The sequence below is a fragment of the Peromyscus leucopus genome, chromosome 3, assembly GCF_004664715.2.
Source record: "Peromyscus leucopus breed LL Stock chromosome 3, UCI_PerLeu_2.1, whole genome shotgun sequence".
Lineage (NCBI taxonomy): Eukaryota > Metazoa > Chordata > Mammalia > Rodentia > Cricetidae > Peromyscus > Peromyscus leucopus.
Window position 1 is genome coordinate 18,402,657 of NC_051065.1, and position 26,008 is coordinate 18,428,664.

At 42.4% G+C, this 26,008-nt stretch overlaps 1 protein-coding gene across 2 annotated transcripts in view; it reads right to left on the reverse strand.

Annotated features, from left to right (window-relative positions):
* C1galt1 (core 1 synthase, glycoprotein-N-acetylgalactosamine 3-beta-galactosyltransferase 1) overlaps positions 1-22,518 on the reverse strand; it is a 40,132-nt gene extending 17,614 nt beyond the window's left edge. Inside the window, exon 1 of one of the 2 annotated variants that reach the window (XM_028869844.2) lies at positions 22,333-22,518. In XM_028869844.2, coding sequence (XP_028725677.1) covers positions 22,333-22,339 — 7 coding nt within the window. In that variant the 5' untranslated portion in view covers positions 22,340-22,518. Of the gene's footprint in view, positions 1-21,953; positions 22,096-22,332 lie in introns of those variants that run through there. The other variant, XM_028869846.2, reaches the window with a different exon arrangement.
* Positions 22,519-26,008: the final 3,490 nt, after the last annotated feature.

Consider the following 26,008-nt stretch of genomic DNA (forward strand, 5'->3'; position numbering starts at 1 on the left):
GTGATCTTTGCTATCAGTATCACTACTGTTTTGGGACACCATAAAACACACTTGTATGAGACCATGAACCTAATAAAGCTTCTATGTGTTCTGATTGAATCACCAACTTCCTGTTCTCCATTTGCCCCCTTTTCTAGGATACAACAATACTGAAATTAGGTCAAATAATAATCTTATAACATATCCTAAGTGTTCAAGTGAAATACACACTCTAGACACTTATCAGCTTAAATCAAAAGCTGGAAATGCTTAGGAATGGTATGTTCAATCATGTTTCTTATGCCAACTACCTAAGTAGTAAAAGCAAAGGAAAGTTCTAGAAGCAAACTGACATTGCTATTGCTGTGTACCCTTGAATGACAAGAGGATTAAACAGCCCCACTGATGACAGGGAATATTTTGATCAACTGGATGGAAGATTAACTATGGCATTCCGAAAGCCAAAGCCTAATGAGAGCAAGGCCTCACCTTAATCCTATCAAGACCAGAGGTGCAGAAGGTACAGAAGAAAACTATAAAGCCGGCAGAGGTTGGTTTATGAGGTCTGGAGACAGAAGTGCAGAGGGAGCAGAAAATACTGATACAGACACTGCAGCAAGTCCTCCAGGTGATGCAGCGACAGACACTGTGCCATTACACACCATTTTCAGGGTAGACAAAACAGCCTCGTATTAGAAAAACATGTCATCTAAGACCTTCACAGACAGAGAGGAGCTGACATCCTGGCTCCAGAGCTTCACAGAGTAGGCCCGACTTCCTTGTTAGGGGCAGATGCAGCTGATGACCCTAAGTTGAAGCAAGTGGTATTTATCATCCCCCAAATTATATTCCCCTAATTCCCTTTAGAAGTATAACAAATGCACTCTCCTTGTGCTGTGTAACTGAAGTAACAAGCCTTGGTGACAGTACTTCCTTTGGCATGGCTTACTGAGACCTGCTTCTCCGGAGGAAGGTTTCTCTTCAAAATACTACCCATTCATTACCACTGCAGCAGATCACACTCAATGCTGCTGTCACACCTGCTAACACAGCATCCATCCTGAAGCCTGTGGGTCAATGAGGAGCTTCAAATCTTATGTAAGAAACAGATTTTTAAGAGTGCACCTGCTTTAGACAGCGTTTCACCTGATGGATCTGGCCAAAGGAAACTGAAAACCACCTGTAAAGGATTAGGGATTCGACATTCTCCATACATATATGGACATCTGTGATTTGTCAATTCCAAGGCATTCAAGGCCAGTGGAGGCAGCAACTAAAGCTATGGTAGGGGTAGCCAGAGAACTAGAAGTGTGGACAGAGGTTGCTGAGATCTCATGTTAGAACTGGAAATGAAGTCCAAATATGCGGTGAGTGACTAGACTTTCACCACAGAACTTCAATAACTGAGGAGTTAATTTTTACAGAAGGGCACAGAGTGGTTTCTAGAGATGGAAATTAATCCTGATGAAGACAGTAAACACTGCTCAAATGACAACACAGGATTCAGAACATCCATAAACACAGCTGAGAAAGCATGGCAGAGTTAGTTCTGAGAGGGCTCAGTACAATGCTGAGGGAAATCCAACAGCACCAGTTGTTATCCCACAGCTTCCCTGGGACAGTGTCAACTGATGTAGCAGTCTTCATGTCAGTTTGCGTTCAGAAATGGCCATGTGACCCCTCCCCTAACCTTCAGCAACCCACCCCCCATCAGTGAGAGTCAACAGGAGCCCTCCTTTCACTAAGAATATAACTCCTTGAGGGCTTACCAGACTGCTGAGGTTTTCTAGCAATAAACTTTTATTTTTAATCACTGCATATACTTTTAAAAGACAGTGTTATTGCTCAATTACAGCACTATATAAATCTAACATATCCTGAGAAACCAAAATTTTTTTGATTCATTTTATGTTGTGATATTTGTTTTACTGCATAGGTCTGGAAGGGAACTCACAATGTCTGAGTTACACTTATCAATGTATGTCTTCTGCTATGCTGAGTTTTCAGTCACATCAGATCACTAGTACTCCCTCACCAGGACTCCAATGCCTAATTTTACTGTGAGACAAAGTCCTCATCCAATTCTTAGGCTTTCAGAATCCCTCTGGAGTTCATAACAAAGTCCCTAAGACCCTACTGTCTTCTGATCCTTCAAGTACTTTACATGTTACACCTTGCCAAACTTTTACCTTAGTATTTGAAATTTTGCTCTAGATTACTATATTCATGTGCACAATTACATATTCACAATATACTTCGCTCTTCACGCCACATTAAAGTGATTATACATCTTTATTTTTCTCTCATACTTTCCCTTTTAAAATTGAGATGACTCTTACATGGTGATACTACAAAGGCCACTGTGTTACACCTTATTTTCTATGATCTTCATAACAACATAAAACTTGATAGTAGTACCTCTGCATTAATATGTCAGGCCATGTTAAGATTTGAAGCCGGGCGATGGTGGCGCACGCCTTTAATCCTGCACTTGGGAGGCAGAGGCAGGAGGATCTCTGTGAGTTCGAGACCAGCCTGGTCTACAGAGCGAGATCCAGGATAGGCATCAAGGCTACAGAGAGAAACCCTGTCTGGAAAAAAAGATTTGAATGCAAAGTGTGCCCTTCTTGGCTCCTGTGTTTGAGCACTTGGTGCCCAGCTGGTGGTACTGTCTGGGAGCTGTGCAACCTTTGGATTGGTGGCCTACCTGGCAGATGTAGGAATCAAGGGGCACAGTTAGAGTTACAGCTAAGAACAGGCCAGGTCTCTCCGCTTCCTAAACTGGGGAGACATAACAAGCTCCCTACACCATGGGTGCCAAGCTGCCAAACCTTCCCCTCCCTGAAACTGTGAGCTCAACTAAATCCTTTCTCCTACCAGATTGTATTATAACTAAAAGAAAACTGGTATCTACTTCATTTATTGAATTTCGGTGTTAATATAAATCCTGCATATCAAATTCTCTATACTTCTCTCTGGAAATACAGACATTTTCTTATAAGATACAACGCCATTATCAAATGTCCACCAAGGCTAACAATAATACTCTGACCAACACATCTAACCTCTGTTAGCAATCAAATTTCCTTTGCTGTCTTCTAGGATCATGGTATCTGAACTAGCTCTAATGTTATAGGTTCTGTGTGTGTGTGTGTGTGTGTGTGTGTGTGTGTGTGTGTGTGTGTGTGTGTGTTCAAGTAGGCATCTGAATGTATGTACATGCTTACATGTGTGTGGACTTCAGAGATTGCTGCCTGCTGTCTCTATCTTACTTTTTAAGTCAGGATTTCTCAATGAACCTAGAGCTTACCGATTCAACAGGATTGGCTGGTCATTAGGCTCCAGTGACCAATTCTGCCTCCCCAGTGCTAGGATTACAAGTTTACATTATCATGCCTGGCTTTTTACCTGGACGCTAGGGAGCCAAACTGCTGTGTCGTGGAAGCACTTTATCAATGGAGACATCTCCATAATGCTTCATAATGTCTTTTTACAACAGGTTTGTTCAAATCAGCACTGCATTGGTATTCATGGACAAAATTTTTTAAAAATTGGATATTTTATGTAACAATATTTGTGGAGGTTTGAATGTAATTGCCCCCCATAATCTCATAGGGAGTGGCACTGTTAGGAGATGGGCTTTGTTAGAGTGGGTATGGCCTTGTTGGAGGAAGTGTGTCACTGTGGAGGCAGGCTTTGAAGTTTCCTATGCTCAGGATACCACCTAGTGAGTCAGTTGACTTCCTGTTAGCTCCAAGATGTAGTACTCTCAGGTCCAGCACCACATCTGCCTGAAAGCCCCCATGCTCTCCTTCATGATTTTAAGGGACTGAACCTCTGAAACTGTAAGCAAGACCCCCCCTCCCAATTAAATGTTTTCCTTATAAGAGTTGTTGTGATGGTATTGTGTTCCCCAAAATATTGTGCACTCTAATAAACTTATCTGGCACTCACACCTTTAATCCTAGCACTCCAGAGGTAGAAATCCCTTTGGATCTCTATGAGTTCAAGGCCACATTGGAAACAGCCAGGCATGGTGACACATGCCTTTAATCCCACAAAGCGAGCCTTGAATCCCAGGGAGTGGTGGTAGAAAACAGAAAGGTATATAAGGCGTGAGGACCAGAAACCAGAAGCATTTGGTGGTTAAGCTGAGAGCCATTCGGATATGAGGACACAGAGGCTTCCAGTCTGAGGAAACAAGACCAGCTGAGAAGTTGGCCAGGTGAGGTTAGCTGTGGCCTGTTCTGTCTCTCTGATCTTCCAGTGTTCACTCCAATACTTGGCTCCAGGTTTGTTTTATTAATAAGAGTATTTAAGATTCCTGCTACAAGTTGCTGTATCATGGTGTCTCTTCACTGCAATTAAAAACCAATAGCTGAGGAGCCCGCATATTACTGGGCCAGGCCCTCTGGATAAGCAAGACAGTTGTTTAGCTTGAACTGTTTAGGAGGGCCTCAGGCAGTGGGACTGGGACCTGTTCCTAGTGCATGAGCTGGCTTTTTGGGACCTAGTACCTATGCTGAGACACTTTGCTCGGCCTTGGTTCAGGGAAGAGGGGCTTGGACCTGCCTCAACTGAATCTACCAGGCTGAGCTAAATCCCCAGGGGAGACCTTGCCTTGGAGGAGGTGGAATTGGGGGGTGGATTGGGGGGGAAGGCTGAGGAATGGTAGGAGGGAGGACAGGGGAATCTGAGGTTGATATGTAAAATGAATAGAAAATCTCTTAATTTAAAAAAAAAAAAACTTAACTAATAGAGAAGTTGGTGCCAGGGACTAGGGTATTGCTATGATAAGCCTTGACCATGTTTTGTTTGGAGGAATTTGGATTTTGGTACTCTGGGTTCTGAAAGCAGTAGAATGCTTTCAGCACTGCTTAATGGGCCATACTAGTAGGAGCATGGAAGACAGAGGTGCTAAGAGTTATGTGAACTGTTGGGGACTCACTCAGGAGGTTTCCGAGGAGAATTTTAGTATGTTGCCTAGAGATTGTTCTTGTGATATTTTGGTGAAGAAAGTGGCTGCCTTTTGCCCTTGTCTGAAGAGTCTACCTGAGGCTAAAATGAAGAGTTTTGAATTAATTGCATTGGCAGAAGAAATCTCAAAATAGTCTAGTATAGACTCTGTTACATGAATTATTAGTGGTAACTCTAATGAAGAATTATAATGAAAAGGAGCAAGCTGAGCAAGATAAACTACAAAATGTAAGTTTTGAGGAGAAAGAGGGCACCAGGAAGTGGAATGGACTAAATCCTGTGTTCAAGGAGATGAACAGATTAAGAAATGGAATAAGGAGCTGGGCGGTGGTGGCGCACGCCTTTAATCCCAGCACTCGGGAGGCAGAGGCAGGCGGATCTCTGTGAGTTTGAGGCCAAGCCTGGTCTACCAAGTGAGTCCCAGGAAAGGCGCAAAGCTACACAAAGAAACCCTGTCTCGAAAAAAGCAGGGGGGCGGGGAGAAATGGAATAAGGGAGTGGTGGCCTCAGGGCAAGCTTCCTACCCAGCTAAGTTTCCAACTTGTGAAAAGGAACTGAAGAAAAGCTTAGAGTCAGGTATAGTGGGGCACACCTTTAATCCTAGCACTGGGAAGCAGAGGCCAGCTTGGTCTACAGAGCAAGTTTCAGGACAGCCAAGCTCAGGCAGCGACGACAGAAAGCTGGTCAAGATGTGAATTAACAAGGGGGCCATGTTCCAGCCCCATTAAGCAGCAGAACTTGGCAACTTCGACCACATGGTTCTGGCTTTAGAGTTAAGGATAGTAGAAATGGGTTATGGAATTTGCCTCCACCCCTAAAGAAAGCTGCTGAGGCCAGGCATGTGCCAGGGGTGTCCCTGAATGGAGGCAGAGTATTGCGTGAAGCTGTGAAGTTGAAGCCTGAATTACCTTGGATAACCCAAGATGTAAGAGATGCCAGAGTCATGGGATACCTGCTGAGGAGAGCTGCTATCAGTGAGTGGAACCAGCCCAAGAGAAAGAAGTGTGTTGCTGTCAACAAAGCTGAACAGAGTTGGAGATCTGAAGAGCTTTTTAACATTAGACATGGAGCTGCAGACTGTAGAGTTTGCTCAACTGGTTTTTGGTCTTGCTTTTGTCCAGTATTTCCTCGCTATGCTTCCTTCCTTGCATTTTGGAATGGTAATGTATATCCTGTGCCATTATATGTTGGAAGCACATGATCTGCTTTTTGATTTTGATTTTTACTAGGAGATTACAGTTAAGAGATTGCCATATGTCTCAGAAGAGTCTTTGAAACAAGTTTGAGACTGGTATAGATTATGGGGACTTTTGAAGTTGGACTGAATACTTTATGATATGGCTATAAGCCTTTGGGGGCCAAGGAGTAGAATGTGGTGGTTTGAAAGAAAATGGCCCTTAATGGGCATGGCACTATTAGGAGGTGTGGCCTTGTTGGAGGAAGTGTGTCACTTTGGGGGGTGGGCTTTGAAGTCTCTTCTGCTCAAGCTTCCCTTAATGTGACTTTCAGTTGACTTCCTGTTACCTGGAAGATGTAGGACTCTCAGCTACTCCAGCCCCACATCTGCCTTCATGCCACTAAGCTCTCCATCATGTCATGATGATAATGGACTGAACCTTTGAAACTGTAAGTGAGCCACCCCAGTTAAATATGTCCCTTGTAAGAGTTGCCGTGGTCATGGTGTCTCTTCACAGAGATAGAAATCCCTAAATAAGACAATATTAAATATGAAACCAAAGTGAAGTACATCTAAAAAGGCAATTACCACAACTGACTCTGGATATAAAACCTAAATATCATAAAGTGATAAAATACATTGTCCAAGAGTCAAATAAACTTGGGTGTAGATGTAACCAACCGTCTTATTAAATAAGAAACACAGAAACAATGTAAAAGAGAAAGCCGAGAGGTCAGAGCTCAGAGCTAAAATCTCACCCTTCCTCCTGCTGTCCCAGCTTCGCGAAAAAAGACCTACTTCCTGTCGGTTCGTTTTTTTATAGTGTGTTGTCCTGCCTTCTCATTGGTTGTAAACCCAAACACATGACTGCCTCGTCACTGTCTGAATGTACAGCCCCCTAGGTCTTAAAGGTATATGTCTCCAATGCTGACTGTATCCCTGAACACACAGAGATCTTATGGGATTAAAGGCGTGTGCCACCACCGCCACACTCTTGCTATGGCTCTAATAGCTCTGACCCTGAACACACAGATATCTATGGGATTAAAGGCGTGTGCCACCACCGCCACACTCTTGCTATGGCTCTAATAGCTCTGACCCCCAGACAACTTTATTTATTAACATATAATCAAAATAATAATTCTGTACAATTAGATTACCACCACATTTCCCCTTTTCTATTTTAATAAAAAGAAAAAGAAAGCAAAAGGTTATAACTAACAAAGGAAAACTATATACAAAAGTACAATAACTAGTGCTGTGGGACGGTCTGTATGTCAAATTGCTCTGATTGGTCAATAAATAAAACACTGATTGGCCAGTGGCCAGGAAGGAAGTAGGTGGGACAAGGAGAGAGGAGAATTGTGGGAAGCAGAAGGCTGAGGCAGAGAGACACTGCCAGTCGCCGCCATGACCAGCAGCATGTGAAGACGCCGGTAAGCCACCAGCCACGTGGCAAGGTATAGATTTATGGAAATGAATTAATTTAAGCTATAAGAACAGTTAGTAAGAAGCCTGCCACGGCCATACAGTTTGTAAGCAATATAAGTCTCTGTGTTTACTTGGTTGGGTCTGAGCGGCTGTGGGACTGGCGGGTGACAAAGATTTGTCCTGACTGTGGGCAAGGCAGGAAAACTCTAGCTACAAATGGCGCCCAACGAGAGGGCAAGAGTTTCCACCTAAAACCTGAGAAAAGATTCTAAAACGGAGCTAAAAACAGCTTCCTAATTGTCTCTCTCAAATGAGCAGCAGCTGCCGGTTTGAGTTACTGGCGGGTTCCTGGCGTGTGCGCTTAACCTGCAGTATGGCGGGAATGAGGCCTCTGCAAGTGGCACATTAAGCTGCGTGGTGGATTTAGCCTTTGCTAGTACAAAACAAAAAAAGAGGTTTCTGGGCTACACGCTGCTTTGATAAAAGCATAGACCCACTATTTCTGAGAGTTGATGGCTCCCAGAGCTGGCGGAAAACGTACCACCGCCATTTTGGGAAGCTGAAGTGGGTGGAGCCAGCAGCCACAGTGCCGTTTCAGGCTTAAAAGGCTGCAGTTTAAAGCAATAGGCTCAAGGTAATATGAAAAATAAGCCACGTAAAGATGGCTACCACACAGAGAATCTGGATTATGTTCTCTTTGATATTCGTAACTGAAGAAAAACATTTGATTGCAAAAGCTGTTGAGTTATGCCAAAATATATATTTTAAAGGTACCTTGACTTCAAAATTTGGATGTAAGGATATGTTGCTTTGGAAAGGAGGCTCTGCTTTTGTTTCCACAGAAAGCCAGAGGCTATGGATTTGTTCCAGATTAAGATACATCAGGTTTGACCAGCCAAGACCACCTGAAAGGTCTCCGATGACACCATGGCCCAGATGGTCCAACATCCAGAATCGTTTCAAGGCAACTGGCTCAGATGATACAGTCTCACGGACTACTCCATGAACCTGAAATTTTCTTTGTGTCCCCATAAGATACAGCGCCCCCCTCCAGCAGGAAGTAGTAAGAGAAGCTACACCCAAATTCCCAAATATACCAAGCTGACTTTGGAGATGTGTAAAAGTTAAAACCTTCCTTTTAAAAAAAAGAAAGGGGAAGTGCTGTGGGACGGTCTGTATGTCAAATTGCTCTGATTGGTCAATAAATAAAACACTGATTGGCCAGTGGCCAGGAAGGAAGTAGGTGGGACAAGGAGAGAGGAGAATTGTGGGAAGCAGAAGGCTGAGGCAGAGAGACACTGCCAGTCGCCGCCATGACCAGCAGCATGTGAAGACGCCGGTAAGCCACCAGCCACGTGGCAAGGTATAGATTTATGGAAATGAATTAATTTAAGCTATAAGAACAGTTAGTAAGAAGCCTGCCACGGCCATACAGTTTGTAAGCAATATAAGTCTCTGTGTTTACTTGGTTGGGTCTGAGCGGCTGTGGGACTGGCGGGTGACAAAGATTTGTCCTGACTGTGGGCAAGGCAGGAAAACTCTAGCTACACTTGGGTGTTATCCAGTGTGTTCCATTCTGTGGTTTAACTGGTGAGATCTAAAGTTTCATCCGAGTGAAGCATGCCACTATCACAGAGGCCCACCTGGGTCATGTCACATCTACCTCTTCCTTTCTTAAGAATTCCTGTTTGTTTGGAACAGGGTGTCTCACACAGGGCAGGCCGGCCTCCATCTTGCTATGTAGTACAGCTAAGGAGGAATCCTATCCCCCTTCCTAAGTGCTGACTGAGATTACAGGCAGGCACCAGCCCTTCCCCAAGACTTTCTTTCTTTCTTTTTTCTTCCCTCTTTTAATGAGAACTTGCTGCTTCTTTTTCTTTAAATTACCCAGTCCCTTTTCTTACAAGACACTGCTTCTCTGCCAGCACAAAACTTCTGGCAAACAGCTGATGTAATTCCTCCACCTATCTGGGATTTTGTCTTTAAAACTTGTTGGAAATTTCTATGCCTTAGGAACACATTTCAATCTGTGTCACCTTATTTGCTACTTGGAGCAACTCAAGTAGACTTTCTCTTTACCATTTTGTACTCCAGTTTCTCCTAAGAGTCAACCAAATATTCTCTGGAAAAACTCTGAAGGAAGTAAGTCAAGGAAGGAAACTAAACAAAAGATTCCAAGTGAGGCCACCTGGAGGGCCACTTAACCCAATCCTTCGAGGCAGAACTGGTTGATCACTGCTTGAAAACTGCCTTGGGAAGAAAATGTTCTAGCAACTTCTACAGCAGATACACAGGCAATGCAGTATCAGGCAGTTAGGGCAGCCACATTCCATGAAAACGAGGAGGAACTAGATGTTGGGAATGAGCACCAGGAGCAGGACAAAGTAAGACCTTAGCTGGCCTTTGGCTTCATCTGCTGCCATGATTTTGAGGTAGGGAAAGTTAAAAACTATTTCCGATTAGTACTGTGGAATTCTCATAGAGTTGGCCAATGACAAACTACATTAGATCATCTTACAACTGAGGCTCACTGGTGACTAGGCCCAAGAACAAACATGTCCAGAGATCACAATTTTTAGTACCACTGTAAGTTATGAAGTCACTAAGAATTAGCAGACATTTTAGGGAAAGCTCTACGTAACTAATGAAGCTAAGAATCATGCCGAATCCAGACAGTTCACAGTAGGAGCAAAGCAGTAAGCACCACCCCTCCATCAGCTCCTGCCTCCAGGTTCCTGCCCTGTTCAAGCCCCTGCCCTGACTGCCTTCAACAATGAACAATGAAAGTAAGCGAAATAAATCCTTTCCTCCCCAAATTGCTTTTGGTCATGTTTTATCACAGCAGTAGAAACCCTAACTAAGACAGATGCTCAACTTATGATGGAGTTATAATCTAATAAACCCACTGTAAGTTGAAACTATGAGTAAGGAGAAAATTTATTTAATACCTGATAAATAATACATCATAAAAAGTTGAAAAAAGCACATTGAATCGTTTAAAATCCTGATGCTGGGATGGCTCAGTGGGTAAGTGCTTGCTACATAAGCCAGACTTCTGAAATATGTCCTCTGGACCTCCACACATGTACTGCAGAAAGTCCATACCCATACTCACACATCACACACAGTAGTAATTTTCTTAAATTTTTGTATTGTCATTAAACAAAATCCTGATGCGCATTTACTCCCCGTGGGGTTATGTTCTGATAAACCCATCATAAAGACAGTTAGAGGCTATGTGTTCCTACCACAGGGACACAATCACTGGTGAATTGTCTCCTGTCTAAAGACCTCCAGAAAGCAGAATACAGCATCTTGTCTGCCACAGTTATTGACGATGCTCCTTTTCTCAGGACAGTAGTGCAGTCTGTTCTTCAACTTCAGCCAAAAGCAGCAAACTACAGTGCTTCAGCATACCGAAACCCTACCTGCCTTGGCTGACTGCAAGCGGCACACCTATTCACGCTCCACAAGACCTTCTATCTAGCCTTAACTTCATACCTCTCTACTTTACTTTGTCATGGGGACAATTTTCCCACCCCCTTTCTCAACTGAAGTTGAAAACTTTAACCTTTTCTAACTTTTAAGGAGCATCCGTGGCTTTTCGTTGGCATGCCCACACTGCCCCAGCACCATTCTAACAGTTTGGAGCCATTAGTTAATAAATACAAAGCTTGCTTGAACACAAGTACTGAAACTCTGTGACAGCGGAGCTGATAACCAAGCCAGCCACGAAGAGACTCCAGCAGTGTGTGCAGCATGAACGCCCTGAGATGGTTCAGACTGCCGCGCCTTGCCAGCGCCACAGGAGGAACTACAACTGAACTTGCAGACAAGATCAAGCTCTAGTAACTCTGCCTTCCAGCTTATCTGCACTGCTTTTAAAGCTCATTTTTTCCTCATATTACATCCCAACTGCAGTTTCCCCTCCTTCTATCCCCCCCCACCTCCCCTATTCCTCCATTTCCCTTCAGAAAAGAACAGGTCTCCAGGAATATTAACCCAAACACATTTAAGCCCATTCTTAAAGTTTGCCATGAACTTTTATGTGGATGGCTCTGACTCTTTCAAATTCTTTACCCTAGACAACCTGTCCCATTTTATCTTATGGACAGATGTGAGGTCATCTTTTAGTATCCTGACACCCATGGCTCACCCATCACCAAGTTAACTACTCTCCCATGGAGCCGTTCCCTGTTCCTCCACTCTATAGTGCTCTATGGCACTCGCGACACAGTATCAGAAGGCTGTGCACCTCGCTCTACCATTGAACTATGAATGTCCTGTCTTTTAGTGTTGTGGTCACCGTGACATAAACAACACAAAGGAGAGAAATTTGATTTTGATTCCCAGTTTCAACAGACTTAGTCCATAGTCGCTTGGTCCGCTGTACTTGGGCAAAACATCACATCAGTGAGAACAAGTGGCGGAGTCTGTTCTTCCATTTCAGCCAACAGGAAGCACTCACCGTGATTTAACACACTGGAAGCTTCCCAGGCACAGCTAATACTCCTCTACACCCCATCATCTCTGCAGCCACCAGTAGGCTGAAACCCAATTCAGGGCACAGCCATGAAGACTCGATAGAGTCTTTCAGAACGGTTTCTCTTCTTCCCTATTTCTATCATGAGAACAAAGTACTCTCATTGGCACTATTTACCAAGATGTCTACCTATGAGTCTAATAAACTGCCATATCTATAGACACTTCTTCCCTTTCTACATCCAAAGTATCTACTAACTGAGACACTAAGCTTGTAGAGCCTAGGTTAACTTTACCAGTTACGGTGGATTCATCAGTGTCCTTAGATGTTCTCCTACTAAATTAAATAATGGTGTAAGTAAGAAAAAGGTGTAAAGTACTGTCACCATTATCGATGGCATACTACTGCACCAGAAGCACACACCAGTGCAACTGTACCAAAAAAAAAAATTCAGATTTATATATATAAATATATATTTTATATATTAGATTCTATCCGTAGAATGTCTGGGTGGGATGCTCCTTAAAAGTAAGAAAAGGTTAAAGTTTTCAACTTCAGTTGAGAAAGGGGGTGGGAAAATTGTCCCGATGACAAGGTAAAGTAGAGAGGTATGAAGTTAAGGCTAGAGAGAAGGTGTGGAGTGTGAATATTTATATTTATATAAATTTATATATATATAACTACTTATATTTATATTTTATATAATATAATATATTTATAATATATTATATTAATATATTATATTAGTATATTAAATATAAATATATTTATATTTATATAAATTTATATATATAAAACTACACACAAAAAAAACCCAGGTAATTGATAATTTCATCAACTGTGAAGAGTTGGAAACACTTAAAAAGGAACTACTTAAAGACAGCTATTTGTGAAGTGAATCACATTTTTATATATAGATAATAAGTAATTATATAGAAAATAATTGCAATAGAAAGCAAAAAAAAAAAAGCTCTAGGTAACAAAGAATAACTATCACTTTAAAAGTACAAGGTCCATATAAAGAGAAATATAATTCCACTCAAGGGTCAAGAATAAACATGGAATGAATGGAAAGGCAAGATACTGTTTTTGACATGTCAACAGTCAACAGAGTCTGGGGAAAGGAAGAGTAGCATTAGGAATCAGTTTTCTCACCCAGACATTCTACAGATAGAATCTAATGCTAACTAGTTTAGAACTCTAAAAACTATCAAAGGCTGCAAATTTCCTGCGAAAGACTTGAAAGCGATTTCAGCTAATTTCACCTCTTAAAAGCAACTACCCATCTTTCCCTCTACTAGCTCTGCTTGGTAGGTAGCTGTTTGTGGAGCACATATTTGTAGGGCAATTGTTTAAAAGGTTATGGGTACAACGGTGGGCAATAAAAACCTGTCTTGTGAATCCTATGAACTGCTCACTGCTGCGTCTGATCACAAATCCAGACAGATGGGCAGCCACTGCTGACACACCTCACCTCTCTTGGAAGCCCTCCCTCTCTAGGTAAGTGACTTCTAGGGGATTTGAAAAGCTGATACTTTCCCCATCCCTTCTTATTTTTTTCTCCTTCACATCTTTTAGGAACTAGACATTAAGAACTAAGACATCCAAAAGAGCAACTGCATGCACAGGGCAATTACAAAGCCACTTCTAAAACCTCAGAAATACCTTGGTTAGACTTATCCGTGACACAAGACAGGCTACAGCCATCAAAAGCAAAACACCAAACACCAGGGAATGTGACAATCTGATTTCAAGACCACATTATTAATTGGGGACATGTTTTTTTTTCTTCAAATAACACAAGGCACACAAGTGAGAAAATATGACTCACTCAAAGCAATGAGGAAGCGAAACCTAACGGTCTCTAAGAGAGTCCTGACAGCGTCTATTACACAATAAGTTTAAAGAGACAGAAAACCTACGAAAGAAATCAAATGGAAAATCGAAAGCTTAAAGGCATTGCTAACTAAATGTAAAATTCTACTAGAAAGAAGAAGAAAAAAACAAATTTGGGCAAGTAGGAAAAAGAAAGAAACAGCAAGCCGAGGACAGAGCAATCAAAATGACTGAGTCTGGGGAGCCGAACAGAAAAGATGAACGTGAGCACACAAGGTCTACAGGACACCATGAAGGGAGGCGCCCAATGGACATCCTGTGGAATCCTACGCAGCAAAGAAAGAAGATGCAAAGAACCACCACTAGCAATCCCCACGTTCAACACAAGATTTCAATTCAGCCCCCAAGAGGATGAACACAAAGATTTATACCAACTTGAATTTTAATCAAACTGTGGGCCAAAGAGACAATTTTGAAAGCATGAAGAAGTGATTCATGGCCTACAAGTGACTGTCAGGAGATTATCATATTTCTCATCAGAAACTTCGGAGGACAGAAGGTAGTAGGCTGATATATTTAAAGTGCTAAAAAGAAAAAAAAAATGTCAACCACGAATCCTACATCTGACAAAATTTTTCTTTAGAAGTGAAAGGGAACTTAAGACATTCTTGTGTAAACAAAACCAAAAGCAGTTCATTACAACACACCTGCTCTGCAGGAAATGCAGAATCCTACAAGAGTAGAGTAGACAATAAAAGTAAGTAAAAATTAAACACACAGGTAGACAGAAAACCGCATACTGTTACAACTTTGGTTTTTTAGCTCTACACTTGGTAATTTTTTGATACACAACGCATAAAAATGTCATTATGCGGAATCAGCAGTGAACTGGAGGAGTTCTAAAGGAAAGGCATTTTGTATGCTATTGACATTCAAGGGTTATGGACTCACGCTAGACTACCGCAGCTTAAGGATAAAGTAGAATTCCCTTGATAACCAAAGAAAAGAGCTAACTAACCCACTCAAAAGGAAATGAGATAGGAATGCAGTAAAGGGGCTAGGAAACAACTTGGAGGAGTCCCTCCTGGTTTGTAACTACTTTAACAGAAAATGGATTAAACTCTAACCAAGAGGCAGAGACAGGCAGAATGGATAAACATGATCCAACTATATCTTATCGATGAGACTAACTTCCAATCCAAAGACAAAGAGGTTGAAAGTAGAAGGACAGAAAAGAGACACTGCATGCAGTCAGTAACCAAGAGGAAAGCAAGATAAAACAATTATGTGTCTAATAAACAGACCATTAAAACATATGGAGCAAAAAATAAGTACAAATATATTTCATGATCATGGACTGTTTATCACTGTTAAGATACGCTGTTGATGTACAGTCAGTATAATTAACAAAATGATCTACAGATTCAATGAAATCTTGAGTAAATTCCCAACGTTTTCTACAATAGAAAAATTGTAATTTATAAAAATTACTATCTAGATGGACTTTCATGAAGCCCTAGTCAAAACAATACTGAATTTAGCAGCAAAAACAAAGAAACATAAAACATTTTACATCAAAAGACTTTATTAACAGTTTAAAAAAATCAAGCCACATAATGAACAAAACACAGCTCATATATATAATTTGGGATTTATGGGGCTTATATTATGTGATGAACTCCTAAAAATCAACTACAACAAAATCAGTCCAACTCAAAATGGACATGTGATTTAACTAGTTCTCCAGAAGACAGACAATAGTCAAAAAGCAAATAAAACAATTCCTCATACGTCTATCATTAGTGAAATGCCCGTTCTCACTCATGATGATGGCTACTATCAACAATCAGAAGATAACAAGTGTTGGCAAGCAAGTGACGGATGAAACTGGAATCTCTTGTGTATGGCGGCAGAAACCCAAGAGTGCTGCAGCTGTGGACAGCGCTCTCTGCACAGCAGGTCCTCCAAAACTAAAACTGACCATCACTGTGTCTGGTGGTACCGGACTTTAACCCCAGCACGGAAGGGATAGTTAGGCAGAGCTCCGTGAGTTCAAGGTCAGTCTGGTCTACGTATTAAGTTCCAGGCCAGCCAGAGTTATACAATGAGACTCTATCTCAAAAAGGAAGGGGGGATAATTATCACATGATCCAATAATTCCACTTTGGGGTACATACCCTAAAGGACTTGAAAGCAGAGTCCCAAAGAGATATTTTTTCCACTAGTAGTAACAGCAGTATTAAAAATAACTAAAATGGTGTGTGTGTGTTGGGGGCAGGGGCGACCCACATTATCTACTGACAGAAAAATGAATTAGTAAATATACAAGGAATTATTGATCAATCTTTTAAAATGAAGAGAATCCCAATCTGTTACAAACAGATAAAAGGAGGACATTTTGTTTAGTGAAACAAAGCAATCACAGGAAGACAATATATAATTTCACTTAATACTTCAAGTAAAACTCGTCCCAGGGTAGAACTTTGATTGACAGGGGTTGTGGGGAGGTAGACTAGGACTCCCTGTTTAAATAGTATTGAGTTTCAGCTTCACAGCATGCAGAGCTCTACAGCAGGACAATGATAATGGGTGCATCACAATACAAATGCAAACACCACTGAATTGTACAATTAAAAAGGATTAGGAGTAGCATTTTAGGTATATTTTATCACAATAAAAAAAATCAGTGTTAAAGACATCAGTTTTCTATGGATCAATCTGTTTATGTAATGTGATCGCAGCCAAAACATAGAAAGAGTTTTAAAAGTTAAATAACTCTAAGAAATATTGTAAAAGTTTGGGAAAATGAGAGTGCAAATTTTATTTATCTATCTATTTAATCTATCTATCTATCTATCTATCTATCTATCTATCTATCTGTCTATTTATTTATTTTTAAGATTGCATCACTATTGGCCCTGGCTATCCTGGAGCCCAAAATGTAGTCTAAGTAGCCTGGAACTCACAGAAATCTGTCTGCCTCTGTCTCACAAGTGCTAGAATGCCTGGCCAAGGAATGGGTAATTCTTGATGAATGGGTGCAGGGAAACATACAATGTATATTGCCTTTTAAAACGTCTACATGGAGGAATGGTGGCATACACAAGTAATCCCAGCATTTGGGAGGTGAAGGCAAAGGGATCTAAGACTTAAAGGCCAGCATAGGATCAGCCTGGGCTACCGAGTCTCAAACACACTTCCACAAACTTTCTCGTTCTCATAACTAAACCATAAAACAAAACAATCCAGAGATTAACTGAAATGATTTAACAATCTGATGTCTATAAAAGCATGTCAATTAACAAGAGATTTGCTGAGCAACTCTACAGATTGCCAGAAACCATGCTGTTTGAAATGCCATCATGAGATTGACCCTCACTTCTTGCATGGATACCTGATCTTCTGTATCCGAAGCAACCTCAATTTCCAACTCGGAGCGTCAGATAAGGGTGTAGAGACATAACATTCTGCAATTATCTTACCTCCATGGTCTCCAAACACCAGGCCAGATGCTTATTAACCTTTTGACAGCCAGTCTCGATGTGTTTTTACAACTATGAAGTACTGTAACACTAGAATTCTGCCTCAACACTGCCCTCCTCCCAACCCTCTAGTACTGGTTTCGTCCTCAGTGACATCTGCTCTTTGCCCAGCTGTATATAGTCTTCTGCACTGCAGCAAACCAAATCACCTCCTCCTGTCGGCCCCAGGCAGATACTGAGGTAGTTTCTACCAGAGGGACTTCATCAGACTGAAATGGTTTGTGAAACAAAACAAACAAGTCCATGTGGAAATACACTACATAATCCACACACAGCGCCTGGCATCAAGAAAGGGGTGGCTTATGCAAAGCACAGTATGAAAATAATTAATCCTCTGGAAAGGACGAAGCAACCGGCTGGGGCCTTTTTTAATAATTAACAATTCCAAATGTTTCTAAGATTTCAATATTTTAAAACAGAATAGGAGAAAATACCGTTTTGTATATTTGTATGCTGAACTAAGAACTTCTTAAAACTCAGAAGATAGGCCTATAGAGAAACAGTGTATTCAGTGGGCAAGTCCTGGAGGCCAAGCAGCTGGCTCAAAGAACTGTTTCTTTATAAGACGCTTTAAAATGAGTGTGCAACATACAGACAAATGATTAACAACATAAAGAAATGAAGAACACAAAAGACTCAGGAAAACCAACACAGGAGTCAAGGCTACTCAATTTCCCCAACGATTAAGGAAAGGTTAAAAAAATGAAGAGTGTCTTTCTAAGCTAGCATACTGGCAGACTTTCTAAAGCTTATTAATATACAATATTTATTAGCTGGAACTATATACTCTTACAACATACTTCTACTGTCTTTTCAAAAAACATCTGGCAATTATCTTAGAAGCTTAACTGAATATACCTTGAACAAGCATTTCACAACCAGAAATTTAACTTATGGGTAAATTCATGGAAGCCTTTCAAGACATTCATGATAGCCATATGCTCAGATGTTGGTTCACAGACTATTATTATACTCTGCAGCTGTTAAAAACTGACCTACACGTGTTGATGCGGGAAATGTGCACCTGTGGCTAAACATTTTTAATTGTCAATAGGTGTATTTTGTAAAAATAGAGTACGAAAACAAAACAAATCAAACAAAAGAAAGAGTGGAAGGGACCTCAAAGGACAGAGGGAGGGAAATATAAAAAGAGCATTGGGTTTCATTACCAGCTCCAGCCGTGCCCTCCTCCTACCCACCCCCAAGCAGCATGGGGGTTCACACCTGTAATCCCCACATTTGGAACGCAGAAGGGCCAGAAGTTCAAGGCTGTCCAGACCTATAAGCCCTGGTCTCAGAAAAGGCAAAACCAACACAAAAGAATGCCTGTAAGTCCTCATCCCTCCCCTCATCCCCAGCAGCACTGGAGTCACTGAAGACATCAGCCCCTCCCCTCATCCCCAGCAGCACTGGAGTCACTGAAGACATCTACTATTCTCCACTCTATCATCATCATCACATATTTCCCCTATACAACCTCACTTACTTTAACTGTATAGAAGACTTCTTTTTTTAAATAAAGTACTGAAGCCAACATAGCACAATGTCATTGTACACACACACACACACACACACACACACACACACACACACACACACACACACACACACACACACACACACACACACACACATACACACACACACACACACACCCCTGCACTAACCTGTTGGAGCAGCTTCTCATACATACTAAAACACCTTAGAAAGAATACAGAAAGACTAATTGCAACATGGATTATCTTTAAGGAATGGGGTTACTAAACCAGAGGAGAGAAGCTTACTCTTGGCACTCACTGTCTTGTACCTCTTCTAGTTAGCTTCTGGCTCTACTGCCTCTGCCCTGGTCTGGACTTGGTCTTTCAATTACTGCAACAGCCTTCCAGCCAATACCGCTCTTTCTCCCCTCTCCAGTCTATTTCTGCAAGCATGCCAGAATGATCCTATCAACTGAAATCAGATCCTGTCACCCATTTTCTCAAAAGCCCCTGCCACCTGCCTAAGCGCATTTAAAAAGCCAAAACCTTAAAATGACCTTTATAGCGCCCTGCCTACTACTGTTTCCCGGGTGTGTTTTGGCTTTGGACTCCTTGCTCCGTTCCTTAAACACGCAGTCTTCATGCCTGCTGTACGTGCTGCAAACCGTCTTCTCTCAGACATTCCTGTGTTCCATTCTCCAGCTCTTTGCTTCACAGGGGTCTTCCCTGGGCACACCTTAGCACTCAGTGTCTTTGCTTACCTTGCTTACAATCTAAAAACAAGGCATCAGATCAGTCGGCCTATCTGGAAGCCTAGCTACAAGTTTCCAAATCAAGAGATCTGCAGTGAACTTCGAAAATTTGCATTTCTGACAAGTTCCTATAAGCTTGAGGCTATGAGCCCAAGGACCCAGTTTTATAATCAGTGTTGCAGAGCCGCATGGGGGCAGTGCCCTGTGCTAACAGAGGCAGAGGCTGGAGTGATATAAAAGCCAAAGACAAAAGCTAAGAGTACCACAGCAGATTCTCTAGAACCTCTACAGCACAGGCTTGCAGACGCCTTAAATGGCCCAGTTCCTGATCCTTTGTTTTGGTGGCCTCAGAAAACTAACACAGCAAACAGGAATGCAAATAACTACATGGGGCTGGATATATTTTCAAGTCTGTGGCTAAAATGTGCCTCAGCATTCAGCTTTCATTGTAAAATAATCAGGTTTCCAAACCCAGAATCTCCCAATATTGCCTCCCCAGGCCTGCAAAGCACTTCATACTGCAGGGGCAGGGTAATTTGTTTCCGGCTTCTCCTTGGTTTCTCCCACCTTTGAATGGGATTCCCTGGTTCATAAAGAACAGCTTCTTGTTTTCACACACACAGATACTGGCATGCAGCTGAGGATCCTAACCGCCACCCCCCACCCCCCACCCCGCCCCCGGGGTGGGGGCAGCATTTGAATTAGGTGCAAAAACTTAACCATACTTTGACATTTGTTTCTTACCAGATACACAGGTAAAATGTTAACTTCACATTTTATGGAGTAAGTCTTGTTTTTCTTTCTCCATTTAAAAGAATAAAAGCAAAGTATAATGACATATGTATATGGACCTCATTATCTTGCATGTTAATTTAAAATTTTAATTTTTAAAAAGACCTTAATCCCACCAGATTTGGTATTAAAAACGCATATCTTTCTTTTAACCTTGATATGATTTTCAACTAGCTGTTTTATTAAAATCTCAAAAAGTCTTTTTAAAATATTGTACTGAAAACCCAAAACTTTTGAGTGTAGCAGGTAAATAGCAGCATTAAGGTAACAATTTCTACTTACATTTTATTTATACCCTGTCAGAAAGAGAAAATTCACCACAAGAAGACCGGACTTTACATTACCATGGATTATAAAGTCAAGCTGCATAACACAATGTTCATTTCAGCACCATCAACATACAAGCAGGGTACAGCCAACATATGCACAGTGGAGCACTTCCACATATGATTAGCCAAACATTAACTCATTGTATGTACTCTTAAATAAACTGCTTATAAAATTCTAAATTTTCTTAACATTAAATTTATTCACAATTATAGGTTAGGATGATTTTTTAAAAGCATAACTGGGGGGGGGGGGACTTCAAGTAGGCAGTAACCACAAAGTATTTGCAAAATGCTTAGTCCTAAGTAAAAAGATACAGGAAAACATAAATTTCAAGAAAATCTGAGACACTGAGTAGTTCTCCACTAGCCCTGAATTTTAAGTGACTCATACTTGTCTTCCTAAATCGCTGTTTTACTTAACATATGGTGAAAAAAGTTAACTGTTTGGTAACTTGAAACTTTATATTCATTTAAACTGTACAAAAATATATAGCAAGACTGGCAGAAAATAAAATTTATGATATACAATTCTTAGAATACACAATATCATGTGCATAAGACTCATCTGACATTTATCTGCTAAGAGACTGGAAAACTGTCATCTAAATACCTTCTAAAAACTCAGATTTCCCCTTCCAAACTTACACCAGAATCAAACAACTTGTAATGTGCACAGCACTTTTTCTTGGCATCCAGGCAGAGCTATCTATAGTCTATGCTCAACTTCTAGTAAATTACCATATTTCTGTCCCTTACACGTTGCCTAATTACTCAGTCTGATGCATAAAAGTTCTAACTTTGTAACTTTTTAATTCAGACTACGTTTTTAGTCGTTATGTACTAAAAGGCAATATCGTGGCATCTACAATGAATACAAAAAAACGAGACTGGAAAATAACTTTTTCCAGAATGTGTGTGTGTGTTTGTGGGGGGGGGGGAACCTTAATATTCCCGCCGCTCGTTTTTAAACACTGAAGAGTGGAAGAGGGATAAAAATTAAAAAAGAAAAAAAAAAAATCCCCAATTCTCGTTCCTGAAATACAGTCAACCCAAGAGAATATCCAAATTCAAAGCAGTCTGTTTAACTAGCGACCGTCTAGAAATCCCATCACACTTTGTTACCAGAGGGGAGGGGGGAAAATTAAATCCTTGTGCACGCCGCAAGCCCCCTACACACCTGGCTAGTCGACTCAGCCGCAGGGAAACTTGCAACCATAATAAAGCAGCGGCAGACAAAGCTCGCCCCAGCCGGCGACAGGCAGGCAGGCACCCGGGACCCGAGCGGCCGGAAGGTGCCGGCACCTGAGTGCAGGGCTGGCGGCCGCTGGGCGCGCGGAGGCCGGGGCGGGGCGGCGGGGCAGGACCGCTAGGCGCCGGCCCGCCCCGGGCGCCTCCCGCCCGAGCCGCCGGGCAGAGGAGAGCGCAAGGGCGGCCGCTCGCCCGCCGCCCGAGACACCTGTTTGGCCGCGCTCCCGTCCCCTCGGTCGCCCCGCCGCGGGCAGCCGAGCCCCGGGACCCGCAGCCCTCGGGCGCCTCCGCCCGCCCGCCCGCCGTACCTGACATCCGCCGCGGCTCCCTCTCGCCCCTCTCCCGGCAGGCGGGGAGGAGGACGACCCACGACCCTCGGACCTCCGCTGCCCTGGCCGGCCGCAGCACCGGCACGGGCCGCTAGCCAGGGCCGCCCGCGGCCGCCCAGATCATCCCCCGGCAGCGGCGGCGGCCGAGGCGGGCCCGGCGCGCGCTCCCGCCGCTCGCTCCCGCCGCTCGCTCCGCCCCTCCTCGCCCGCCGCGCGGCCTGGCCGCGGCCCCGCCTACGGCGCAGTCACCACCCAGGGGTCCCGGAGAGCTGACGTCGCGGCCGCCGCACCAGCCCCAGGGAAGGGCGGGGCCCGGGCGGCGTGGGCGGGGACTCGGCGACGTGCGGACGCGGGGATTGGCCGTCCGGCGTTCGCCCCGCCCCCCTGCGAAGGGGGCTGGGAAGTCCTGGCTGCCTAGAGGCGTGGGTTGAGTTTCAGCCCCCTCCTAGGGAGGTTGGTGAAGGGTCCCGCGCTAGCCTGTCCGCTCGGGGAAAGCGACGTTTGCAGGGACTGCGAGTAGAGGGGCTTTGTGAATTGGCGTCTGCAGAACACACCCTACCGCCGCGCTGACCTCTGACCCAGTCTTAGCCCCTTCCTTCTCTTTTTCCTCTTGTCCCCTCACAATCTCTCTGTCTTTAATGTGGCCGAATGAAGTATGCAGAAGGGGACTGTGTAGCCAGATGTGTGCCCCAGAAGAACAGAGCCCCCAGGCAGTGGTAACGGAAAGCCTCTTGAAGGAACGCGTGGGTGGCGTTTTAAATCTGTCCTGCAGTGGGCAAGTACTTCAGAGCTTTGCAAAACTCTTCTGCCCTTTATTGGCAAAGGTGCTGTGAACCAGGAAGCTTATCTTTGCACCAAAGGAAGTGGGCCGCCACCTGTTGAGGCAGCAGGGTGTAGAAGTAAGATCTAGAAACTTTGCTGGCCTTAACCAAGGTCAGGCCCGGGATGGAAAGGCTGTGCCCCGCTTGATAAAGTTTGCTCAGTTTAGGCAGTTCTGAGCACACCACAGCATAGCTAATAAAAGTGAAGGTTTTGAAATAAGACACTAAACTTTATCTGAGTCCATTTTCTGCCTCTAATACTAACGATACTGTTATAAAGAACAGGTATATTTTGGCTGATTGTAGACAAAGATCAAGGAGCTACGTGTGGCGACATTTTTGTTTTTCAAGTCCTGAACTGAAGCCGCAGGATATTATGGCAGGAAACAGAAAGCTTAAAAGAGACCTAGCCAAACTGGCTTTTATAGCAGTCTCCAAATAATCCATTTATTCATTAATCCATTGCCACATGAGTGGACTGAACCATCCCTAAAGTCAGAGTCCTAATTAGCACATGTTTACTTAGCCTCACCTTCTATGAGTCCTGGAAAGGACAAGCCACGTTCAAACCATAGCAGGCTGGGATCTAGGTAATGGCCCATTTATTGTGTAATTGTAGGAAGTTTCTGGACAGTATGTTTGATCGGAATAATAAACAGTGTATGTTGGCTCTTGTTTAATTTACTTGGATTCAGCTTTAGTGCCATTTACTAGGACACTAATAACTGTCCACCCTCACCCCCAAATCTTCGAAAGGGAGTTTAAAACTTGAAGCAAAGTTAGTGATTTTAATCCAAAGGTCTCTTTTTCAGATGAGAAAATTGAGGGCAGAGTGATAAACTGATAGGCCCAGGCCAGAAGAGAAGGGCAGGGTGGGTGTCTTGATATCCAGGTAAGTGCCCTTTCCATGACCTGCCAACTCCTCTCCCAGACATCCTTAGCTCTATACCTCTCTTTTTGTACTCTTGCTCAGCCTTAACACTCCCTTAACACAGTTTTCCACAAGATCATTCACCAGTCAAAAATGGAAAACCCGGAGATCAAAGTATTCTTAAATATAAAACATCCTCAGGATTCTACGTATCCCTAATTCTACTGGAAGTTATAATGACTAAAGAATGACATCATTTTAGCAAAGATCAGAACCCCCACCCAAGGGTAAGTTCTAAGTTCAGTCATTTTTAGCAAAGTTACAGGTAAAAGGGAGTGTAAATAGGAACAATATTGATCAAATGACCACTCCCCCCCCCTTAGTTTTTTTAAGAGAGCTATTGTTTTATGAAAACAATTCATGTACATTCAAACCAATTCACAACATGTAAACCAATTCAAATAAAAATGCAGATAGGTTATGAAAAATCTCATAATCTAGATTTAATCATTTTTAAGATCCTGTCTGCTACTCTTTTAGACATTTCTCTAAAATTGAAAAAAAGAAAAACCCACAAAAGCACATACTAGCTCAGAAATTATGTATGTGACACGTAATTCTTTTCTCATGCAATGATACATCCTGAGTCCTTACTGTTCTAAACAACTCTTTGATGATCTTACCTTGATAATGATGATAATCTAACCATGCAGTTATCTCTTAGAAGTATCCCTAGAAATAACATTCATGGCAGCTATTTTTTTCAGTATTATTAACTAGAAAAAAATGACTATTTGGAAAATATACTTCATATTTAGGGCTCAAAACTGACTAGACTCCCTCATTTAAAACATAGATAAATCCCAGCTAGTGTTGTTGCCTATGTGGCATTTAATGTCTCAGAAAAGTGTATCAAAGCTCTTGGGAGCAGAATCTTATGTCAAAGCTCCATGGAATAAGAAGACAGACATTATTAGTTGTCTAAACAATATCCTTTCCACCTTTCTAGCAGAGGCATGATTATTTGCAGGGTGCCAGTACCCAGCTAAATCTGTTTACTTATGGCTGGCCATGTGTTCAGTCTCTAGAGCCTAAGAAAAGCTTGATGGAAGAAATGTCCTTTCATCAGTCTGACCTACACTTACTGCCTTTCTCACAACAGGGATGTTGTGATGGTAATTTTGATGATTAACTTGATTGGATTAAGGAGCACCTACGATTGATTACTGGAGCACACTCCTGGGTGCTTCTTTCAAGTCATTTCCTTAGGCAATTAGATACTAATGGTTCTGATCCCTTGATCGATTCATAATATTAGGGAATCAATGTGAGGTAGTGAAAAGCAGGTGATAGGATCTTTGGGGTGTGTCTTTGGAGGATATAGCTCTCCCTGACTCCTTCCTATGCTCTTTACATTTCATGGTCCAAAAAGTGAAGAGCACTCTCTAACATCTACTCCTGCTGTAGAACACACAGGGCCAGGCAACTGTGGACTGAACTCTTTAAAGTCACAAACCAAAGTAGTATTTCCTCCTTTATGTTCTTTATGCCATGTTTTATGCCACTGTGACAAGAACAGTAAGTGTTGCAGACCACGCAAACATCAACCTTCTTTCCACGGTAACTAATAAAAGCTACATGCACTATGACCAATGTGGGACATGGAAGAAGGTTCTGGGTTCATGCTTTGGAGAGCCACCTTTCCAGGTCCGGCTTGCATCCTTGTGGACTGTTATTACACAAAGAAAAATGAGTCTCTTCTATTATACTTTTTTTTAAAATTGGGTTTGTGTTATAAACATTGAATGGAATTTCTAATTGATATAATGAAATAGGCCATCATTCATTCATCACTATATAGAAACTTCAGCACAGAGTTGTGAGATGAAAATGGAGACATACAAGGCAGACAAGCAACAGGAAGATGTTCTCTTCTCTACAGATTTCCTTTTATTTAACCCCA